This window comes from Lissotriton vulgaris, chromosome 5, assembly GCF_964263255.1.
Source record: "Lissotriton vulgaris chromosome 5, aLisVul1.2, whole genome shotgun sequence".
NCBI lineage: Eukaryota > Metazoa > Chordata > Amphibia > Caudata > Salamandridae > Lissotriton > Lissotriton vulgaris.
In genome coordinates, this window is record NC_141693.1 from 1,886,157,984 (window position 1) to 1,886,182,692 (window position 24,709).

A 24,709-nucleotide genomic window follows, 5' to 3' on the forward strand; every position below is an offset into this window, starting at 1 on the left:
TCACCACTCTGCCCTCACCACTCTGCACTCACCACTCTGCACTCACCACTCTGCCCTCACCACTCTGCACTCACCACTCTGCCCTCACCACTCTGCACTCACCACTCTGCCCTCACCACTCTGCCCTCACCACTCTGCCCTCACCACTCTGCACTCACCACTCTGCCCTCACCACTCTGCCCTCACCACTCTGCCCTCACCACTCTGCACTCACCACTCTGCCCTCACCACTCTGCACTCACCACTCTGCACTCACCACTCTGCACTCACCACTCTGCCCTCACCACTCTGCACTCACCACTCTGCCCTCACCACTCTGCCCTCACCACTCTGCCCTCACCACTCTGCCCTCACCACTCTGCACCACTCACCACTCTGCACTCACCACTCTGCACTCACCACTCTGCACTCACCACTCTGCACTCACCACTCTGCACTCACCACTCTGCACCACTCACCACTCTGCACCACTCACCACTCTGCACTACTCACCCCTCTGCACTCACCACTCTGCACTCACCACTCTGCACCACTCACCACTCTGCACCACTCACCACTCTGCACCACTCACCACTCTGCACTCACCACTCACCACTCTGCACTCACCATTCTGCACCACTCACCACTCTGCACTCACCACTCTGCACTCACCACTCTGCACTCACCACTCTGCACTCACCACTCTGCACTCACCACTCTGCACTCACCACTCTGCACTCACCACTCTGCACTCACCACTCACCACTCTGCACTCACCACTCTGCACTCACCACTCTGCACCACTCACCACTCTGCACCACTCACCACTCTGCACTCACCACTCACCACTCTGCACTCACCACTCACCACTCTGCACTCACCACTCACCACTCTGCACTCACCACTCACCACTCTGCACTCACCACTCTGCACTCACCACTCTGCACTCACCACTCTGCACTCACCACTCTGCACTCACCACTCACCACTCTGCACTCACCACTCTGCACTCACCACTCTGCACTCACCACTCTGCACTCACTACTCTGCACTCACCACTCTGCACTCACCACTCTGCACTCACCACTCTGCCCTCACCACTCTGCACTCACCACTCTGCACTCACCACTCTGCCCTCACCACTCTGCCCTCACCACTCTGCACTCACCACTCTGCACTCACTACTCTGCACTCACCACTCTGCCCTCACCACTCTGCCCTCACCACTCTGCCCTCACCACTCTGCCCTCACCACTCTGCCCTCACCACTCTGCCCTCACCACTCTGCACCACTCACCACTCTGCACTCACCACTCTGCACTCACCACTCTGCACTCACCACTCTGCACTCACCACTCTGCACTCACCACTCTGCACCACTCACCACTCTGCACCACTCACCACTCTGCACTACTCACCCCTCTGCACTCACCCCTCTGCACTCACCACTCTGCACTCACCACTCTGCACCACTCACCACTCTGCACCACTCACCACTCTGCACTCACCACTCTGCACTCACCACTCTGCACTCACCACTCTGCACTCACCACTCACCACTCTGCACTCACCACTCTGCACTCACCACTCACCACTCTGCACTCACCACTCTGCCCTCACCACTCTGCCCTCACCACTCTGCACCACTCACCACTCTGCACCACTCACCACTCTGCACTCACCACTCACCACTCTGCACTCACCACTCACCACTCTGCACTCACCACTCACCACTCTGCACTCACCACTCTGCACTCACCACTCTGCACTCACCACTCTGCACTCACCACTCTGCACTCACCACTCACCACTCTGCACTCACCACTCTGCACTCACCACTCTGCACTCACCACTCTGCACTCACCACTCTGCACTCACCACTCTGCACTCACCACTCTGCACTCAACACTCTGCACTCACCACTCACCACTCTGCACTCACCACTCTGCACTCACCACTCTGCACTCACCACTCTGCACTCACCACTCTGCACTCACCACTCTGCACTCACCACTCTGCACCACTCACCACTCTGCACCACTCACCACTCTGCACCACTCACCACTCTGCACTACTCACCCCTCTGCACTCACCCCTCTGCACTCACCACTCTGCACTCACCACTCTGCACCACTCACCACTCTGCACCACTCACCACTCTGCACCACTCACCACTCTGCACTCACCACTCACCACTCTGCACCACTCACCACTCTGCACTCACCACTCTGCACTCACCACTCTGCACTCACCACTCACCACTCTGCACTCACCACTCTGCACTCACCACTCACCACTCTGCACTCACCACTCTGCACCACTCACCACTCTGCACTCACCACTCTGCACCACTCACCACTCTGCACTCACCACTCTGCACTCACCACTCTGCACTCACCACTCTGCACTCACCACTCTGCACTCACCACTCTGCACTCACCACTCACCACTCTGCACTCACCACTCTGCCCTCACCACTCTGCACCACTCACCACTCTGCACCACTCACCACTCTGCACCACTCACCACTCTGCACTCACCACTCACCACTCTGCACTCACCACTCACCACTCTGCACTCACCACTCACCACTCTGCACTCACCACTCTGCACTCACCACTCTGCACTCACCACTCTGCACTCACCACTCTGCACTCACCACTCTGCACTCACCACTCACCACTCTGCACTCACCACTCTGCACTCACCACTCTGCACTCACTACTCTGCACTCACCACTCTGCACTCACCACTCTGCCCTCACCACTCTGCACTCACCACTCTGCACTCACCACTCTGCCCTCACCACTCTGCCCTCACCACTCTGCACTCACCACTCTGCACTCACCACTCTGCACCACTCACCACTCTGCACCACTCACCACTCTGCACCACTCACCACTCTGCACTCACCACTCTGCATTCACCACTCTGCATTCACCACTCTGCATTCACCACTCTGCACTCACCACTCTGCACTCACCACTCTGCACTCACTACTCACCACCAGGTAGAGATAATACTAGCACCCTAGCCCGCTCACTGCCTTTTGTATCTGAAACCTGCAGGGACTTTTGTACAGGCTGCATGCAAAGCTTGACATACATACATCTTGGAGCACCTTGGAAGTGTTGCAGCAGAAAGAGCAGTCGTTTTAATTTAAGTAGACTTCGGTCATTTAATATTTTGAAAATGGTTGTATGTCCTGAAGTAGAAGCAAAGATGCTTTTCATTTGCATCAGTTAATGTAGTAGATTCTGCCTGTGCAATGTACCAGCGTGTTTGTGATTGGGTTATTTGCTGTTGTGGGTCTCCAATCACGCTCCTACATAGTTTCTGAAAAAGCTTTCTTAGTATCGCGGCCGCCCCGGAAGTCAGGCACGGTCGCCTGTGACGGGGGCGGGGCCACGTTCAGACCGGAAGAGGAGGCAGGCGGAGTCGTTGCGTCTCGCGGCCCGGGGCTCCTGTGAGCGGTGTAGAGCCCCGGGGCCGCGCCAGCAGGAGGTTGGGCGCCGCGTGCTGAGGTAAGGTAAGTTCCAAAAGGCTGGAGCGCGATTGGTGCACTTGTGTGTGTGTATGCTCGAGTGTGTGTGTGTGTGTGTATGTATGTGTGCGACGGTGACGGCGGGGGAGGGGGAGGGGGAGGGGAGGGGGAGCCTCGGTGCACTTGTGTGTGTGCGCACGTGTGTGTATGAGTCAGGGGTGGTGTCTCTGTATGTATGTATGTGCGTGCGTGCATGGGTGCTTGTGTGTGTGTGTGTATGCGCATGCGTGTGTGGTGCTTGCGCTTCCCAGGAGACAGCGCCTGGCCACAGCACGCGTTCCAGTTACAAATCGCCTGGAAGGATGCGCGTGGCCGGGACTGTCTCCTGGGAATGATAGTCGCTGACAAAAGATCTCGGCGGAGACGCGCTTCCGCGCGTTGACGCCGAGCCCTAAAAAGGATCTTATAGTAAGCAAGTTATCAGATGGCACCTGCTCAGGATAGCATTTTCATCATAACCCAGATGTATTTATAGTTTTATATCTTCATCTTCCACACTGTCTTGGGAGGGGAGCACTCAGCTCCCTGTACTGGTGGTGCTCTGAGGGTGTGGGTGGTGCAGAAGTTGGAACACGCAATGGCATAAACTTGCGGCAGTCTGATGCTGTCAGAGGGTGTGAACCACTCTCCGGGTGGATGGGTGGATGGTTGGGGGTGGGTGGGTCACTAGACGTGGGGTACCTGTGTTGCTGACATGGACACCTCAACATTTTTAGGGTTACTGGAGATTGGGAGTCAGTGAAGCATGTGCAGGCCAGGGTGGGGCAGCACAGAGGATTGTAAGATACCTCCCCTTTAGAGGAGGTGTGTAAAATAAGGATCCACAAATTGAAGGTGAAAAGTAGAGGTTTATTTGAAGAAAAGATCCCATCCACAGGTGAGCATCCAGCCAGCATTAAAGTAGGATAGCAACTGCTTGGTGATCAAAGGATAACATTCCATATGAGAATCCAGTGCCTCATGACATCAGCGCAGCTATGTCATGAGGCACAGACACACAGAACCACGATGCCACACATCTCCCTTCTAACAATAACAACAAAATTATAAGGGAAAACTAGATAATACTAAAACATAAATCACACAGTGACGTAGTCTTTTAAATACTTAGGAGAATGAGAAACCCTTGCAGACTTGCGAAGAAGTGAGGAAGACTCAACTCTAGGAGTTTGAGAATGACGACTGCAAGAAGCCTCCACAAGATCATTGCTAACCACCACCACCCTGTTCAAATTTCAAACACGATGATCAGCAGTTTTGATGGCGTTCTTAAAAACCTTGATGACACGAATAGGCTTCTTAAAGGTAGCAGAAAGAGCCTTATTGTTTTTGCAGGGATTCTTAATAAGCACCCAATCTCCCACTTTAACTGGTGTGACCTTAACAGAATGTCTCGCATCAAACATCCTTTTTCTAGACTCAATTCTAGAAAGTTCACGCAACAGTCATCATGAGGAGGTGGTTGCAAATCATTGACCCATGCAGGTACCACCAGGGTATTAGGAGTAGGTGATCTAAAAAGTTCAAAGGGGGTCTTCCCAGTAACGGCATGGGGAGATAACCTGTAAACCTTAACCTTCTTAAAGACATCTGTCCTCCAATCTGTGCCAGCAGACTTAGCCATTCTGATAGTTTCTTTAAGAACCCGGTTAAATCTCTCAACCATACCGTTGGTTTCTGGGTGGTAAAGGGAAGACTTTTTGTGTTTAACTCCTTGCTCTAACAGAAAATTTTCCATCTCCTTAGAGACTAATTGGGGACCATTATCTGTGAGGATGGCGTTAGGGATGCCCTCTCTAGCAAACAGTTTGGTCAAAAAATCCACCACATGCCTAGTCTCGATACCACGAGTTATGGCAATTTCTGGCCATCTGGAAAAGAAATCAACAAGAACAAGAACATACCACTCACAACCAGCTGATGTAATAGGCCCCAAAATATCCAAACCCACCTCTTTCCAGGGCGCATCTGGTCTGTCTCTAATCACCATGGGTTGGACTTTAGGTTTTGCCACCTTCTCACTAAGAGCACAGTCAATGCAATCCCTAACTTTGCGTTCCACTTCCAAATCCATATTTGGCCACCAATATGACCTCCTCAAAATCTCCTTAGTTTTAGAGACTCCTAAATGGCCAACATGTGCTAAGGACATAAGCTCATCCCGAAGAGCTAGGGGTGGAACTAATCTAGTTCCTCTAAAAAGTAAGCCATCCTGTTCAGAAAGCTGATCTTTGACATGCCAAAATTTCTCAAGGCCTTCATTAGATTTGGGTTTAATCTTCCATCCTGTCATTAGGAGTTTAAGTACTTCTACAAGAGTCAAATCCTCCTGAACCATCTTCAACCACCTCTCTTTAGCAATGACAGCCTCTTCTACAACACAAACCATCTCATCATCTTCATCACAATCTTCCTCATCCTCAACCTCAGAACTGGGAACAAGGCGAGACAAGGCATCCGCCACTTTGTTTTCTACTCCAGGTAGGTATTTTACATCAAAATCATAATCTTGCAAACCAACAACCCATTTTGTGATCCTACCAGACACCGCATCTATACCTTTTTTTTTCAAAATTTCACAAAGTGGCTTGTGATCCGTCCTGACCTCAAAATTGGTTCCCCACAATAAGTTTTTAAGCTTCTTGACTGACCAGTAAACAGCGAGAGCTTCACGCTCAATCACCGAGTATCGAGTTTCAGCTCCCTTTAAACTCCTTGACAAGAAAAGAATGACCCTCTCAATGCCCTCAAATTTCTGTACAAGTACTGCACCTAAACCTTTCAGGCTTGCATCAGTATTCAAAATAGATTTTTCAGAAGGATCAAAACTGCTCAATTTCGGAGCAGAAGCTAGCCTCTCCTTGACGACCTCAAATTCGTGCTGACATTTCTCTCCCCAAATGAAATCTACTCCCTTCTTCAACAAATATCTCATATTGGCACACAAAGAGGCAAAGTCTTTCACAAACTTGCTATAATATTCAGCAAGTCCCAAAAAACTCATCAACTCTTCCTTATTCTGTGGGGGAGACATCTTAGAAATGGTAGAGACATCAAGCAATGATTTTGTGGAGGCTTCTTGCAGTCGTCATTCTCAAACTCCTAGAGTTGAGTCTTCCTCACTTCTTCGCAAGTCTGCAAGGGTTTCTCATTCTCCTAAGTATTTAAAAGACTACGTCACTGTGTGATTTATGTTTTAGTATTATCTAGTTTTCCCTTATAATTTTGTTGTTATTGTTAGAAGGGAGATGTGTGGCATCGTGGTTCTGTGTGTCTGTGCCTCATGACATAGCTGCGCTGATGTCATGAGGCACTGGATTCTCATATGGAATGTTATCCTTTGATCACCAAGCAGTTGCTATCCTACTTTAATGCTGGCTGGATGCTCACCTGTGGATGGGATCTTTTCTTCTTCATCCCATCCTCGTCGCCAAATGTAAAATAAGGATCCACAAATTGAAGGTGAAAAGTAGAGGTTTATTTGAAGAAAAGATCCCATCCACAGGTGAGCATCCAGCCAGCATTAAAGTAGGATAGCAACTGCTTGGTGATCAAAGGATAACATTCCATATGAGAATCCAGTGCCTCATGACATCAGCGCAGCTATGTCATGAGGCACAGACACACAGAACCACGATGCCACAAGGTGCACCCCCAGGTGAGGCTTCTGGCGGAACAGATAATGCAGAAATTACTTACAAAAGATGCCAGGAAAAATTTAAACATTCGTGGAAAGACATGTCCCACTCACAAATCATACGGGATAACCCAGAAAGCCAAGAGACATCAAGAACTTCCAGCCCATCTCTCTGCTCCCCTTCCCGACCAAGGTCATCGAGAAAACCGTCAACAGACCGCTAACCCGATACCTCGAAGAAAACAGAATCCTGGACCCTTCCCAGTCAGGGTTCCGCAACAACCACAACACCGAGACTGCCCTCATCGCCGCCACCGATGACATCAGGACCCTGCTGGACAATGGCGAGAACGCAGCACTCATCCTCCTAGACCTCTCTGCCGCCTTCGACACTCTCTGCCACCGCACACTACGCGCACGCCTCACGGATCTGGCTCTGGATTGGACCACCTTCTTCCTCACCGGCAGAACCCAGAGCGTCCGCCTTCCCCCATTCCGTTACAAAGCCTCCTCATCTGCGGAGTACCCCAGGGATCCTCCCTGAGCCCGACGCTGTTCAACATTTACATGGCCCCGCTCGCACATGTAGCCCGACAGCACGACCTCAACATAATCTCCTACGCCAACGACACTCAGCTGATCCTCTTCTTCACCAAGGACCTCATCATCACCAAAGCCAACCTTTACGAAGGAATTAAGGCCGTCACTGACTAGATGAAGACCAGCCGTCTGAAGCTGAACTCGGAGAAGACCGAGGTCCTCATCCTCGGCTCTAACCCTTCAGCCTGGGACGACTCCTGGTGGCCGACGGCACTGGGGGCAGCCCCGACACCCACCGACCACGCATGCAACCTGGAAATCATCCTCGACTCAACGCCGTCTCCTCCTCCTGCTTCAACACCCTCCGCATGCTCCGCAAGATCCACAGATGGATCCCGACAGATAGAAGAAAGACAGTCACCCAGGCCCTAGTCAGCAGCAGACTCGACTATGGAAACGCCTTCTTCGCCGGAGCCCCGACCAAGCTCATCAAAAGACTACAATGCATCAAAACGCCTCGAGACAACTGATCCTCGACGTACCACGCCACGGTCACGTCACCCCACCACCTGAGAAACTTGCACTGGCTCCCCGTCAACAAGAGTATATCCTTCAGGCGCCTCACCCACGCACACAAGGCACTCCACAAGAACGGCCCAGCCTACCTCAACAGACAGCTCTCCTTCTACATCCCAACTGCCAGCTACGCTCCGCCAACCTCTCACCATCCTGCGCATCCGAAGAACAACCACCGGTGGGAGATCCTTCTCCCACCTCGCCGCCAAGACATGGAACACCCTCCCACTGAGCCTTCGACAGACCAAAGACCTGCTGACCTTCAGGAGGATACGCAAGACCTGGCTGTTTGAGCAGTAGCACCCCCTTCCCCCAGCACCTTGAGACCCTCGCGGGTTTGTAGTGCGCTTTACAAATTGATTGATTGATTGATTGATTGAATGCCCGAAGATCACTTGCCCAAACAAGCTAAGAGCTAAATGGAGCTGACCATAACCTCCTTGCTGTATAGTTTGTTGAATGCTGGGCTTATATGACATTTGGAAAAGTAGCTGAAGCACTCCACGCTCTTCAAAAACAGTCCTACAGTCCCTCCCCTTCCCGGTCTGACAAGGATCATGTACGGTTAATAATTCTAGTGGGCTAGGTTTCTGTTCTAGGTCCAGAGCCTTGTTTTAGGCATGCTTCCTTATCCACCTTTCTATTTCCCCACCCATTGCCAAGGGCTGTGGTACGCAGCCCGGCAGTCTGAGGTACCCATGTTTAGTTCCCCATTCTTGGCCAAGAGCTGGGAAGAGTTATCCTGCAACCTAATGCTCCTCCACCCTCTTGCTGACTAATCTGAATTGGTAAATTACTAAGAACATTATTTATCTGCCCCCTTCTTTCAAAAACTCTCACTTTCATCATTGTCATCATACATTGAGTGTCTGCTAACTGGCCAACAGCAGAATGTCACAACATGGCCATTGTGATAAATGCTGGCCAGCTAAGGTGGCCATTCTCAGAATCCCTCTGCTAGAAAACATGCACAGTATCATCTTCTCTGCACCATCTAACTTGTGCTTTATAACGCCTTGGTAACACACCCTTCACCATAACCTCTCTGCTGAGAACATGCCAGTCCTACCCTAATGCATATTCCTGACTCTGGTAGCATGCCCTCATAGTTACTGTCCAGGTAACATACAACTGTGTTTAGTGCCCCTGTAGTCTTCCCTGATATGTAGTGCTCTAAAAACTTGCCAGGGCGCCCTTCATCGACTATTGGCACTTTTGTGTTGTCTGTCACAGAGTACAACAATTTTATTAAAAGGCAATGTAGACTAGATATCTCAGCTTATGAAGAATAGTTATACATTGTGTTGTGTTATTGTAAAACAATGTCTTTGTGGATTTTCAAATATAGACTTTCTTCTTTTAGAAAAAAATTCAAAGTTATCTTGACTGCTTGAAGAAAAAGCTGGAGGATGTAGTGGAACTGAATCGCAGCGAAGAAATTAAAGGAAAACAGCTGGAGGTAAGGCCAGAGTAAATTATATACTAGTAGTCTCGAGAGAAGACCTCAAATATTGCCTCAATTTACCAGTTTCCAGCATGACCACAGCATTTGTGCCAGGGTGCAGCTGTGCTTCCAAACTATCACCTGCAACTTCTTTGAACATAAAGAGATAAAGTCACTTTAAGGAAGCAGGGGTTTCCAGAGTTCTTGTTTGGATGTAGTGAAAAAGTAATCAAATCACAGGCCCTGCTTAACCGTGTCCCTGATTCCTGTTTAACTACCTTCTTGGAGGCGATGACCACAGTGCACGGATGATGGTAGCAATGGTACCATTAAAGTCTATTACTACATCAAGTGCCTCAAACCAGTCGATCGCGAGGAGCCAGTTCTCCTTCCTTTGGATTTTGAGAAGGCTTTTGATTCTCTTAGTTGGGTCTTTCAGGAGGAAGTGTTGATCAGGTTAGGTCTGGGTCCTCGGTTCTGGGAATTTGTGCTGGTACTCTACTCTAACCCCAAGGCCCAGGTACTGGTCAATGGCACCTGATCTACCCATTCAACAAGTGGTCGGTGCACCCGCCAGGGATGTCCACTGTCACCAATCTTGTTTGCTCTGGCAAGCAAGCCGCTGGCTATGTGGATTCGCTGTGATGCTCAGGTCTGGGGATTCAATTGGGGTGTGGCAGTGAAGGACCTCATTGCTCTCTATGCGGATGATGTGCTTTTGTATATCTCACGCCCATCGCTTACGATTCCTTTGGTGCTGCAGATCCTTGGTCTATATGGGGATGCACTGGGGCTTAAAATTAACCTGCCTAAAAATCTCTCTATCCCCCTGCAGTGCCCCTGATGGACACGGAATGGTCAACACGGCTTACGGTGCACAGACGGAGTTTCCGATATCCAGGAATGTATGTTGTCTTAGAGCCAGGTCTAACCTGGAACTTGAATATTTGCCCTTGTGATTCCGCTTAATGACAGACCTAAGTTCAACAAGGGGAAAAACCTGGTATCCTACTTAATTATGATTTATTTGTGTCAACCACACTATGTTCTTTTAGTGATCGGGTTATTTATTTACCCTATTTCATCAACTCTTATTTCATGTGAAATTGGTTTATGTCCTTTTCTCGAACCATATAGACAGTAACATATACATATCACATATACGACAATTTACGTAACATTTATCTCAATATAACACATAAATTATACATAATTACATTTCAACATGGAAACATTACTTAACCTCATAGATGCTAGTAAACATCCCTCCCCAGTGCTGCGCTGTCCATTGGAACTAGTGCTGAATGGACGTCCAATGGTCGTGCGCAGCACTGGGGAGGTAGTGCTGCCGTCGGCCAACGCACCGACGCAGCACTTAAGGGGTTAACCAATGTGTCATATGTACTCCACAATGACACTATGAGATTTCATTCAACATTCTAGTAATCCAGTCTAAATTATTTTCCTGAATTAATTAATTTTTTTTTTTTTAATATATATCCACTTTTTGCCAACCGAATAGCGAATTGACGACGCGCTTCGAACCTCACGGGTTCTCAATGGGCTCTCATCAGGGCTTCTTACTCGCAACACATTGGTAAAGTCTGCCAATGTCCTGCACGTTTTTCAATGGCCATGCGTCTCTCGCACTTTTGTAATGGGACCAATGTTCCTGATCCTTTCTTATATCTTTGTAATCTGTATTCAATATCTCGAGCAATTGTGCATCATTTGGCTAAAAATCCAATATTTCTGTCGGGTGGCCGGCAGGGACGTTTTCAAAAGATTTATTCACTGTCCTCCGCTCCCCGCCTGATTATTCATATTCTTATTTCATTCTTTCACCCAATTTCTCTGTCTCCTCGCGCTTCAGCATTAATCCAAACACGGAAATGACAGACCTCAGCATATAGGCCAAGTTACCTTTTTTTTATAGCATCTATTTTTTAATGAATTACAGATGCAATTGTATACAATCAGTTACAACTTGGTCAGCTTACATTTCACATTCAAATCACTACCAATACCAGTATAAACATTACTTCCGCATATTCGTCTGATTCCAATTCTTCCTCGAAGGCTATTCCGGGATTGTCATCTCACATCTTGGTCCCTTTCGATATCCTGTAGGGCTAGTGCAAATTCCCTCTCTGTAGGCGGTCCATTTTCCCCAGATCAGGTCCCACTTCTTTGGGCAGCCTCTATCACTATATACTCACCTTTCTGTGATCATGTTTGAGTCCATGTCTTTGCCCCAGTCCTGGGGCAATGGTGCATCTTGAGCCCCCCTGTATCTAACTTTGTTTCGTTTTGCTATTATCATTCCCAGTGTCGCCCATGTCTGATCTTGCCGGCTCCGATCCGTCCCCTTCCAGGAGGCATAGTTTCGGCTCTGGTTCTATTTCCTCCCCGCAGACTCCAGCCATTATGTTCACCAACTCCTTTCCAGTCGCGGCCGGTGGAATGACTCCAGTCACGGCCGGCATGATTCCGGGTGGGGGGGGGGGGGGGGGGGGGGGTGGTACGCGCGCGGGAAGGGGTGGGGTGGTGGGGGTTAATGTAATGAATTAAACTTACCAGGCATGAGGCATCTCCTTAAGGTCCCGCGTCGCATCACGTCTGCAATGCTCAACAGGAAATACTAACTGCGCCAAATCAGGAGGCTGAATGCGACGGGGTGGCCGGGCGGCTGACCCTTGTTTCCTCATATCCTGGCATTTGATAGGGCATGGGGCGACTTTGAGCAAAACGCATCACCGCCCGAGCAGGAGTCTATCTACAGACGCATGCATTACACTGGGCATGCGCAGCATCCTAATGGTTTGTGAATATGAGTGAGGGGCACCGCTCCTCACTCTCATGCGCAGTCATGCGGACTCCTGCTCTCGCCTGCGTGCGCAGGCGAGAGCAGGAGACATGCGCACTTTAACCCCTGAAGCACAGGTCGTCCCAGAAATGTAAACAGACGAATTGTGAAAGCTGTCAATTCGTCTGCTTACATTCCTGTTGCCCAAACTGCAGTGAGCAGTTTCTTTTGTGGGGCGCTGCCCCGGCGCCCCTATGGACCAGCCGCCCCTGCTCCTTCCAATAGTTCCTAATCACCGGGCAGTCCCATATTAGGTGATGGAATGTTCCTTCCCGTTCATAAGCTAGCTGAAAGTATTTTGAGATTCCTTTATCCATTTTAGCTAGTGTAGTTCTCGGGACGTATGTTATGTGTAGGATTTGCAGTTGAATGAGTCTTAGTTTGGCTGATATGGCTACCTCCCGGGGAGTACCCAGAGCATCTTGCCAGTCATTGTCATCCAGTTCACCTAAGTCACAGTGCTAGAGGTCACAGAGTTTTTCCAGGGGGTCAGAGGTATTGTATATAGGCTTTTTATGTCAAGGAAATTGCCTTATTATCCAATAATTCTGCGAGAAGCCTGTCCCCTAGAGGTGAGGCTTCTAAGAAACTACTTCCCAGAGGAAAGCTGCCAATAAAGCGTGCCTCACTTGGAGTTGTCTGAAGGTTTCAGTCGGGCCAGGTCAAAATACAAATAAGTTCCGCAAAGGGGACAACCTCCCCTTTTCTATAGATCTCCCACTGTTGTGATACCAATAAGGTCCCACTTATTAAATCCCTTGCTTGTGTGAAGCCCTCCTAGTCTCTCGCTATCCCAGAGTGGCGTATTTTGAGTTATTTTGTCGTGTCACCCCAACCTTTTGTTCACCTTATGCCAGAGGGGGATTGTATGTGCAGTAGGTCTAGTCAACATCTTCCCTCTCTGTTTCATGTATAAGGCTCTCAAGCAACCTCACTCTCCCAACAAATGCCTGTCCATCTTATAGACCGGTCCGTCCTGGGGTCGGTGTACCCATTAGTTAGCCACCACCAACTGTGCCGCCCAGTAATATCTTTCTATCTGCGGCAGTGCTATGCCCCCATCATACCATCCGCGTATTAACTTATATGTGGCTATTCTCGGGGGCTTCCCATCCTATAATAGGTCTTGTACCTCGCTCTCTACCACCTAGAAAAATGTTAGTGGGATTACAAATGGGGTGTTTTGTTTGGCATACAAAAATCGAGGCAATACCATCATTTTGTATAGCGCTGCACATATGGGTGTCACTAAGGAGATGTGCCAATGGAGCATGTATATTTTGTATGAAGAACCGGTCTGAATCATCTGTCACAAGTATTCTGCAATATCAGAAGCCCTCTGTTTCTACAGTCTCCTGGCAACCATTCGTCAGGCTCAGGGGGCGTTCCAAAAAATACATAATTTGTGGATTTCGAACAATTAATAGAGTACCCTGATTGCTCTCCCAGGTTTTTAAAGGATAGTCATGATCCTGGCTATTGAGTGGCGAGGGGAGGCAAGATATAACAGGATGTCATCAGCATATAGTGATATTCGGTCTTCCCATTGTGCTGACCAACAAAGGCCTTTGATCTGATCGTCGCCTCTTATCCACACGCCAACGTTCCAGGACCAACACAAATAAGAGTGGTGACTGGGGGCACCCCTGACGAGTCCCTCTCCTCAACTGAAAGGTGACAGAGGACCTCCCATTCACTATCCCTTGAGCCCTGGGCCCAGTGTATAATAGCCTAACATATGCCCAGAATTTGGGTACAAACCCCGTTTTCTGCAGGACTGCAAACACGTATGGCCACTCCACTGTAACGAAGGCCATGAATGTGTCTAGGGACATTATTACTGCATCTTCCCTAATAGTATCTTTCCTGCCTGTTACCGAGTAGATGCGGCGTAGATTGAGTGCCATATTTCTTCCTGCCATGAATCCAGATTGATCAAGGTGTATCAGGTGTGAGAATTGATGTACAAGCTTGGCCGCGAGAAGTTTGGCCGATATCTTAATTTCGGCACTAAGGAGTGAGATAGTGTAGTATGAGGTGCATTGATCTGCTGGTTTACTGGGTTTATGCATCACTACTATAGAAGGGAAACCTTGATCCCTGGGAAACTCCCGACCCTTACACTCTCTGAGTACATTTGAAGTAAGTATGGCGTGACCTGGGAGGCTACAGCTTTATATTGGTCCCATCGCCTCTCCGAACTGGAGACTGTGTATTGCAGAGGCTACTTCCCACCATAATATTGCTCTCCATACCTGCTGCGTCCTCAGGAGTTAACACAAGTAGGGGTAGATCAGCGAAGATGTCCTTTGAGGCCTCTGCTGTGGCCGTGGGGCTTTCGGAGTATATATTTTGAGAACAGTCTATAGCCAAGTGAATAAACTAAGGATACAAAGCAATATATCTAAAAACCAAACAAAATTTGCCCAACATTGTACAGACTAACAACCCATGTGATAATTCAATTATTCATTTTATTATTCATGTATATATTTTATAGTCTTTTTTTAGATACTTTCTTATCTTTTTTTCTCCTTTTTTCTTATAAAGTTGATTACAATTCATGTACAAAAATTATAAAAAATACAATACAAACAAACAGGAAGCAGTAGATGTGGCAGACGATAGAGGCAATGCGGTATTAACTACATGCACCTCGGCTAGGCAGCCCTCCCCAGGTGACCGTCCACTGCAAGAAAATTAATTGTCCAGACCACACAGATGAAAAGAGAGAATACGTATAAAGACCGCCAGACACAGGACGCTGACTTTCTTGATTAAACTAATGATGAAAAAAGATGTGCATGATGGTCAGTACCGCAACATCCGATACTGGAAGTAGTAATTCCTCAAATAGGGCCTCGTGTTTCTAGCGATAGTTCAAACCACATTCTGTTATATCGTCATGAAATTCGATGAAAAGGATGACGTGGTTACACGGCTGTAAAAAAAGGATTCTTCTAATCTAATTCTGACGGCTTACGGGGGGGCCGAGAGCCGGAATTTCGATAATGCTTGGGTGATGGCTTCCTAGATGTGAAAGATAATTTCGAGATACGGCTCTCCGTAAAAGCAGGAACACCGCGAACGTGCCGGTGTTTGGTAAGATGGCTGGCAGCAAACGGGGCTTTCGGAGTATAACATGGCAAAATATTGTGGGAATGTCTCCGCTACCTCTCGGGGATCGTTTAGCATGGCTCCAGCTGTTGTAGTGATTGTACTCCCCCACCTATTTGCTTTTTTGCGCCGCTCCAGCCATGCAAACAGTTTCCTGGCTTTATCGCCATGCTCATAAACGCGGTCTCTAGTGGCCGACTGTTTGGCTCTGGCAGCCTCTGAGGCCAATTCCTTATAGTCCTGTCTTTTGAGCTGCAGAGTACTGAGCAGCTCTTCTGTGTGACACTCTGGTGCTTGAGTCTCTAGGTTTGAAATGTTGCGCTCCAACTCTCTTATCTCTTTTATATCCTACCATTAGTGAGAGACCTTCCCCCTTTATCACTTGTGGGACACCCCCGCGCCGCACGGCCACCAGCTGCTGCGTGTGTCTCCCTCTGCCTGCCTGCTGCCTCGCCGCCGGCCTCGCTGACGCCGTGGTCGCTCCCCTCTGGTTTTTACCAGTTGTTTTGCCCTAAATTTGTGCTTGTTTATTTTTGCCGTCTGCTCGTTTATTTAGCTGTTTTTCTTTGTTTTGCCCGTAATTTGTGCCTGCATTTCCTTCTGCCGTAACTTCGTTTTTCCTTCTGTTTTCCTTCGTTTTGCCCTCCATTTGTGCCTGTTAATTTAAATTGCATCCTCTGTGCCGTGTCCAGTTTCCTTCCTGATTGCCCGCCTACCTCGCCGCCCTCCGCTCTCGCTTCCCGCCACCGCCATTGGCCCCGCCCCTTTTCTCTTCTGTTCCCTCCCCGCTCCTGCCTCCCAGCTGCTCCGCCCACCCGCGCACTTGGCCTTAAATGGCGACCGTGCGACGCAGGTGAGTGTGACCCACTTGTGGGACACCCCCGCGCCGCACGGCCACCAGCTGCTGCGTGTGTCTCCCTCTGCCTGCCTGCTGCCTCGCCGCCGGCCTCGCTGATGCCGTGGTCGCTCCCCTCTGGTTTTTACCAGTTGTTTTGCCCTAAATTTGTGCTTGTTTATTTTTGCCGTCTGCTCGTTTATTTAGCTGTTTTTCTTTGTTTTGCCCGTAATTTGTGCCTGCATTTCCTTCTGCCGTACCTTCGTTTTTCCTTCTGTTTTCCTTCGTTTTGCCCTCCATTTGTGCCTGTTAATTTAAATTGCATCCTCTGTGCCGTGTCCAGTTTCCTTCCTGATTGCCCGCCTACCTCGCCGCCCTCCGCTCTCGCTTCCCGCCACCGCCATTGGCCCCGCCCCTTTTCTCTTCTGTTCCCTCCCCGCTCCCGCCTCCCAGCTGCTCCGCCCACCCGCGCACTTGGCCTTAAATGGCGACCGTGCGACGCAGGTGAGTGTGACCCACTTGTGGGACACCCCCGCGCCGCACGGCCACCAGCTGCTGCGTGTGTCTCCCTCTGCCTGCCTGCTGCCTCGCTGCCGGCCTCGCTGACGCCGTGGTCGCTCCCCTCTGGTTTTTACCAGTTGTTTTGCCCTAAATTTGTGCTTGTTTATTTTTGCCGCCTGCTCGTTTATTTATCTGTTTTTCTTTGTTTTGCCCGTAATTTGTGCCTGCATTTCCTTCTGCCGTAACTTCGTTTTTCCTTCTGTTTTCCTTCGTTTTGCCCTCCATTTCTGCCTGTTAATTTAAATTGCATCCTCTGTGCCGTGTCCAGTTTCCTTCCTGATTGCCCGCCTACCTCGCCGCCCTCCGCTCTCGCTTCCCGCCACCGCCATTGGCCCGCCCCTTTTCTCTTCTGTTCCCTCCCCGCTCCCACCTCCCAGCTGCTCCGCCCACCCGCGCACTTCGCCTTAAATGGCGACCGTGCGAACGCGCAGCGGTCACGCGCAGCGGGCGCGCCGATTGTGCGCCGAAGGCGCGCCAAAGGTAAGCCCGTCTGCGCCCGTCCGCGACCGGATCGCGACCAGCGCCAGGACCCCTGGCCCCCGAAGACCCCGGCCGACCCGCCTGACGTACTCCGCCGCCACCCTCATCGCACTCAACACCGGCCGACTCCCAGAATGCCATCAAGCCACTCCACGGCGCACCCACGGACCCTTCAGCTGCCACGCCTGCAAGTTCACCTGCATCCGGACCTGCCTCGCACCAGCACCCGCCAAGTCGAACGCCAGCAGCACCCACCTCAAGTGCATCCTGCTCAACACCCGCTCCGTCCACAGACACGCCATCGAACTCTGGAACCTCCTAGACGCCACAGCCCCTGACGTCGCCTTCCTCACGGAGACGTGGATGAACGCCTCCTCAGCTCCCGCCATCGCCATCCCAGAGGGCTACAAGATCGTCCGGAGGGACCGCAACGCCAACCAGACGGGAGGAGGCATCGCCATCATCCACAGGAACACCATCCGTCTCACGACCAGCACCGACAACACCCTGAACACCGCCGAACACCTGCATTTCCAGATCCACACCAGCCCGAACACCACCCTCAGAGGCACCCTGATCTACCGACCCCCGGGACCACGCGCACAATTCAGCGAGGACATCGCCGACTTCGTCAGCCCGCATGCCCTCCCCTCCGCTGACTACATCCTCCTAGGCGACCTCAACTTCCACCTGGAGAACAACAACGACCGCAACACCAGCACGCTGCTCGACAACCTCGCCAATCTTGGACTCAAGCAACTGGTGTCCACCCCCACCCACCTCGCCGGACACACACTGGACGCAGTCTTCTCCTCCAGCCCAGACATCGACTTCAGCCACGCCACAGAGCTTCAATGGACGGACCACAGCTGCGTCCATTTCACCTTCAAGAGAACGACGACCCACCGCCACCAGCAACAGGCCGCCCGCAGAAGCTGGAACAAGATCACAGCAGACCAGCTCGCCACCTCCCTGAGCCAGCACCCTCCTGCCAGCTCAGCGAACCCCAGCCAGGCCGCCGACAACCTCACGAAGTGGATCAGCAACTGCGCGGACGAGCTCGCCCCGCTGAGGACCCCGCCCAGCAGACCCGGCAGCAAGAAAGCCCCGTGGTTCACCGACGAACTCAAGAGCTCCAAGAAGAACTGCCGAGCCCTCGAGAAAGTCTGGAGAAGGGAACCTACACCGGACAACAGGACCTCCCTCAAGCTTGCCACCCGGAAGCACCACCAGCTGATCCGCGCCGCCAAGAAAACAGCATTCAAGGACCGGTTGGACAACAACGCACACAACTGCAAGGAGCTCTTCAACATCGTGAAAGAGCTCTCCAACCCCAGCGCAGGGAACAACGACATCACCCCATCGCAAGACCTCTGCAACTCCCTCGCTTCATACTTCCACAACAAGATCGCGGACATACACAACAGCTTCAACAACCAACCAACGCACACCATGACCGAACAACCACCCCCCACCACAACCCTCCACGCCTGGACCCCGATCAGCACCGAAGACACCATACGCACAATGAACTCCATCCACTCCGGATCACCGACTGACCCCTGCCCTCACCACGTCTTCAACAAGGCCGACGCTGTCATCGCACCCCACCTGCGGGACATCATCAACACCTCCTTCGACACCGCCACCTTCCCTGAGAGCTGGAAACACGCCGAACTCAGCGCTCTCCTCAAGAAACCAACAGCGGACCCCACCAAACTCAAGAACTACCGCCCCATCTCGCTCCTCCCGTTTCCAGCCAAAGTCATCGAGAAGACCGTCAACAAGCAGATGGCCGCCTTCCTCGAGACGAACGGATCCCTCGACCCCTCACAGTCAGGCTTCCGAGCCAATCACAGCACCGAGACCGCCCTCATCGCCGCCACCGATGACATCCGAGCCCTGATGGACAATGGAGAAACAGCGGCCCTCATCCTCCTAGACCTCTCCGCGGCATTCGACACTGTCTGCCACCGCACCCTAGTACAGCGCTTCAGCAACGTCGGAATCCAGGACAAGGCGCTGGAATGGATCATCTCCTTCCTCGACGGAAGAACACAGAGAGTCCGCCTACCACCGTACAAGTCAGAGGCCTCCGAAGTCATCTGCGGCGTCCCTCAAGGGTCATCTCTGAGCCCCACCCTCTTCAACGTCTACATGAGCCCCCTCGCGGCCATCGTACGCAAACACAACCTCAGCATAATCTCCTACGCCGACGACACCCAGCTGATCCTCTCCCTGACCAACGACCCCGCCTCCGCCAGAGCCAACCTGCACGATGGGATGAAAGAGGTAGCCGAGTGGATGACGACCAGCCGCCTGAAACTGAACTCTGACAAGACGGAGGTCCTCATCCTGGGCTCTTCACCCTCCGCCTGGGACGACTCCTGGTGGCCTCCCGCCCTGGGCACCGCACCCAAACCGACAGACCATGCACGCAACCTGGGCTTCATCCTGGACTCCTCCCTCTCCATGACCAGGCAAGTCAACAACGTCTCCTCGGCGTGCTTCAACATCCTACGCATGCTACGAAAGATCTTCTGGTGGATCCCCTCCGAGACCAGGAAGACCGTCACCCAGGCCCTCGTCACCAGCCGACTGGACTACGGCAACGCCCTCTACGCCGGTACCACCGCAAAGCTCCAGAAGAGACTCCAGCGGATCCAGAACGCCTCAGCCAGACTCATCCTCGACATCCCACGAACCAGCCACATCACCGGACATCTGAGAGACCTCCACTGGCTCCCCGTCAACAAAAGAATCACCTTCCGCCTCCTCACCCACGCACACAAAGCCCTACACGACCAGGGCCCGAGCTACCTCAACAGCTGAATCAACTTCTACGCTCCCAAACGCCACCTCCGATCAGCCAACCACACCCTCGGCGCCGTCCCCCGCATCCGAAGAGCGACTACGGGAGGAAGGTCCTTCTCCTACCTGGCCGCCAAGACCTGGAACTCCCTCCCGACCGACCTGCACCTGACCCAAGACCACCTCTCCTTCAGGAAGAAGCTGAAGACCTGGCTGTTCGAGCAGTAGCGGCACCCGGGCCCCCCCCCCCAGCGCCTTGAGACCCTACGGGTAGGTAGCGCGCTATATAAGTGTCACTGATTGATTGATTGATTGACTATCTAGTAAGCTTCCCACAAGATCTGTGCTGATTCTACCGAGTTTTTGTTTTCATCGAAATATGTTTTTGTAGTCCGGACTAGGCCTTTTCGTATCTGATGGACATTCAGGCCCCATGGCTGCAACACTATGTGTCTTTGGGTACCCCGAGCCCATATCGGGGAGTGGTCAGAAAGTCCCCATGGCAGGTGGTGTACTTCCCAAAAGCAAGCAACTCTATCTGTATGTGTGAACAAGAAATCTATGCGTGAGTGGCTATTATGTACCCTTGAGTAATTAGTGAAATGCTGTTTTAATGGATTCTGAGTGCGCCTGACATCAGCGAGACCCATTGCTGTCAAGAAATCTGAAAGTGCGGAGGAGTGGCAGAGTTGTGACCTTGCGGGGAATCTGTCTTGAATGTCCTTTGGTGTCATGTTGAAGTCACCTTCAATTAGGAGCGCTCCTTCAGGTAACCTCAGAAGGAATGTGTTCATGTCGGGATGGCGCTATTGTACAGTGCCAGCGGTATGTATACTGAGACTATGTTAATCGTTTTCCCTTTCCACTTGCCTGTCAGCACAGCAAATCTACCCCAGTCGTCCACTAAAGTCCGTTCCAGGATGAGCGGGAATTGCTTCCTCCCCAGCACTCCCACTCCCCTCGACTCGGAAGTGAACCCCAAATGCACAGCCAACTTCTATCCCCCCCGTCTATGTCTAGAGCCCTGCAGGTATTACCCTCTAGATGTGTTTCCTTGAATAGGGTCACGGCAGGCAAATGTCGCTTAATGAATTGTAGTACGGAGCCCCCTTTTTGTTATTGTTATTGTTATTGTTATTGTTAACTTAGTTTTCTATAGCGCCAACTCACCAACCGGTCTCTAGGCGCTCAAAACAGACAACAAACAACAGTGCATGAGGATGAGGGAGAGGCAGGGCATGTTATAAGACTATTTAGCTGAATCAAGTACCTCCCTAAATAAAAAGGTTTTTGGCAGCTTCCTGAAACGCAGGAGATTCGCTTCTTTCCGAAGTGATTCTGGTAGATTGTTCCAGATCTGCGGAACCAGAACTGAGAAAGACCTCCCTCCTTTGGTTTTTAACTTATAACGAGGGCAGACCAGAAGCTGGGATTCGGCGGACCTCAGGACTCGCTTGGGGATGTACACCTCCATGCGCTCTTTAATGTACGCAGGGGCTTGCCCATAGATGGCCTTGTGGGCTGTGCACAGGCTCTTAAACTCCACCCTCTGTTCAATGGGGAGCCAATGTAGCTTCAGTAGTAAAGGAGAGGCATGGGATCTTCTAGGTAACTTGAAGATCAGACGCGCCGCGTCATTCAGGACCACCTGCAATTTATTAATCAAGATTTTAGGCAGGCCTAAATAAAGGGCGTTCCCATAAACCAGCCTCGAGACGATGGTGGCAGAAACCACCATGCGGAGAAGGAGAGAAGAGGGGCCAACTTTCGTAACTGTCTGATCAAGCCAGTACACATCCCTACAACTGAGGAGATCTGACTGGCCATTGACAACTCATTGTCAATCTTGATTCCGAGACTTTTTACTTTGTCACTCGGTATCGGTGAGGGTCCTAATTCCTGGGGCCAGTAGAGATCACGCCAAGGCGAGGCTGAGGTGGAGACCACCAATACCTCCGTTTTTTCCGGATTTATTTTCAGCGAGTTTGCCGTCATCCAGCTGACTGTATGTCTGAGAATGTTCCGTGCGCTAGTTTGTGCCAGGAGCGTATTGTCAATACTCAGCAGCAACTGGGTGTCGTCAGCGTAGTTAAATACACAACAACCCATGTTAGCTAGAGAGTCAATCAACGGCTGGAGGTAAAGGTTGAAAAGCAGTGGGGATAGTGCGGAACCCTGAGGGACTCCGCACTCCAGAATACCCACCTCAGAAATGGCATCCCCCAGTTGGATCCTCTGGGTCCTGCCGGTCAAGAAAGAATGGAGCCATTGATGGACCTGACCCCTTATCCCAAAAGCGGCTAATCTGTCCAATAGCAGGGAATGGCTGACAGTATCGAACGCCGCCGATAGGTCTAAAAGTATCAGGGCACTCGGTTTCTTACTGTCAGCCATACCTCTCAGCTCATCCAGCACCGAGAGCATCACCAACTCGGTGCTGTGATGTGCACGAAACCCCGCCTGACGCTCCTGGAGAAGATGGTGTGATTCCAGGAACGAGGAAAGGCTTGTCCCCCAACCCATTGACGTTCCATGATAGCAGTCGCAATTGGGGAATATTAATCATGTCTGCCATTCCCTACCCTTGGGTGTATCTTATGTCTTCCTGCTTCAAGTTTGGAAATTTTTAAGCTCTTCATTTTGGGAGCCTTTACCTCCTTATGCAGCCCACCCATTAATCGTACTGTTTGAGATAAAGTCTTCTGTCACTCTGCCCTCGGGACCCGGGTTGTCTGTTCCGGTTTTGAGTACTACTAACCTTAACTACAATAAAAACTACCCTACTACCCTAGTGATACCCTATAAAAAAACTTGCCCCCGCCTACCTCCTTGCATCTCAGGCCTTGATCTACCTGCATCCCCAACTCTGCAGAGCGCCTGTCGTCCCTCCCCAATCTTAACTTTGGAGACTAGTGTCACAGCATCCCACCCCCTCCCAACGGCCTTGCATGCTAGGTAAAATATACTCCTATATCCAAGCTCCTCTCGAGTTCAGTGCAGCGCCCTGTGTGTAGTAGTCTGATTCTCCACCTCACAGTTCAGACATATCTTTGATGCCGGAGTCCGATTTCACTAGTATAGTGACACCACTGAGTTTGTTTCTTTCTTTGAGTTACTGTGGGTCACATCTTTCCTCCAGGGACCATCCTTAGGTACTCGTAGATGTTCCAGTTACTCTGTGGGACTGGTCTCCCTTATTGTTGTCTGATCCTGTCCTGCTGGAGTCCCCTACCTCCATAGTTTTCATGGGGCGTTTATATCTTTTTGCTTTGGAACTGGGATCTCCAACTCGTCGCCATACGTCTAGCCATTCCCATACTTCCACTGGGTTGGCCAAAAACCAGACCTTCTGTTCCGCCTCCACTCTGAGTTTGGCTGAGAAGAGCATTGCATACTTTAGTTCTTTCTCTCTCAGAACCATTTTCACCTCAAGAAAGCTGCACCTCTGTTTTTGGCTTTGATTGTGAGGTCTGGGAAGGACGAGATTTTGTTGTTTTCATAGCACACAGGAGGTGCACTGCGTGCAGTTTGGAATATTGTGTTGCGGTCTCGAAAATAAAGAATGCAGGCCAATCTCGATCTTGTTGGTGCTCCCACCTGGATCTCCCTTCATAATCATCAAGCTTTGCATCTAGAACTTTGCTTGTCTCGTGTACTTCACTGACCTGTCTTTTGAGAGTGGTGGTGTCATGTTGCAGGTCTGCTGTTTTCTCTTCCATCTCCGTCACTCTAGTGCCCATTTTTCTTAGGTCGGCCCTGACCAGCGAAAGCTGTGTGTTACTGAATCTATTCACGATTCCAGTGAGGCCTGTACTCTGTTTAATGCAGTCATTATGTCTTGCAGTGTTAGGCCCTCTTTTGTTGCAGGCTCCTGTGTATCTGCCCGTTTCTCTTCCCGGGGAGTCCCATCGGTGTCTGCTTTGCTTGTCCAAGCAAATTTGTTGAGCTTGGATTGATGAGAGCCAGCAAACCTTTCCCCCCAGTCATTGTAGGTGGCTGTTGATCAAGCCTGGTAGTTGAGGTTAAAGCCCACTCGTGTTTGTACGCCACCTGTCTGTAGCTATGTTAACTCTACGCAGCCTGTTGGGGTGTCCCCCGGTGGGATCTGTTCTCGGGCCGCTTCCTCTCCCAGTAGTTATCGGGGCTTCAATGTGGCATGGAATGCTCTTTAGATGTGTCCTACTTGTCACCTTTCCCTCCTTTCCGCATGGTTCTATCAGTGGCCCCTGGTGTGTCTGCTTTGTGCCTTCTGCCAAGATTTTTGGAGAGAGCGTATTCCCGTGCTCTTCTGTGCTGATTTACTTTGTCCTTGCCTCCGA

At 50.9% G+C, this 24,709-nt stretch overlaps 1 protein-coding gene across 1 annotated transcript in view; it reads left to right on the forward strand.

Moving 5' to 3' along the window:
- Positions 1-24,709, forward strand: part of LOC147717627 (E3 ubiquitin-protein ligase TRIM39-like) — a 213,899-nt gene that overhangs the window by 70,188 nt on the left and 119,002 nt on the right. Inside the window, exon 2 of the mRNA XM_086924421.1 lies at positions 9,640-9,735. Within this exon, the coding sequence (XP_086780547.1) occupies positions 9,640-9,735 (96 nt within the window). The remainder of the gene's footprint in view (positions 1-9,639; positions 9,736-24,709) is intronic.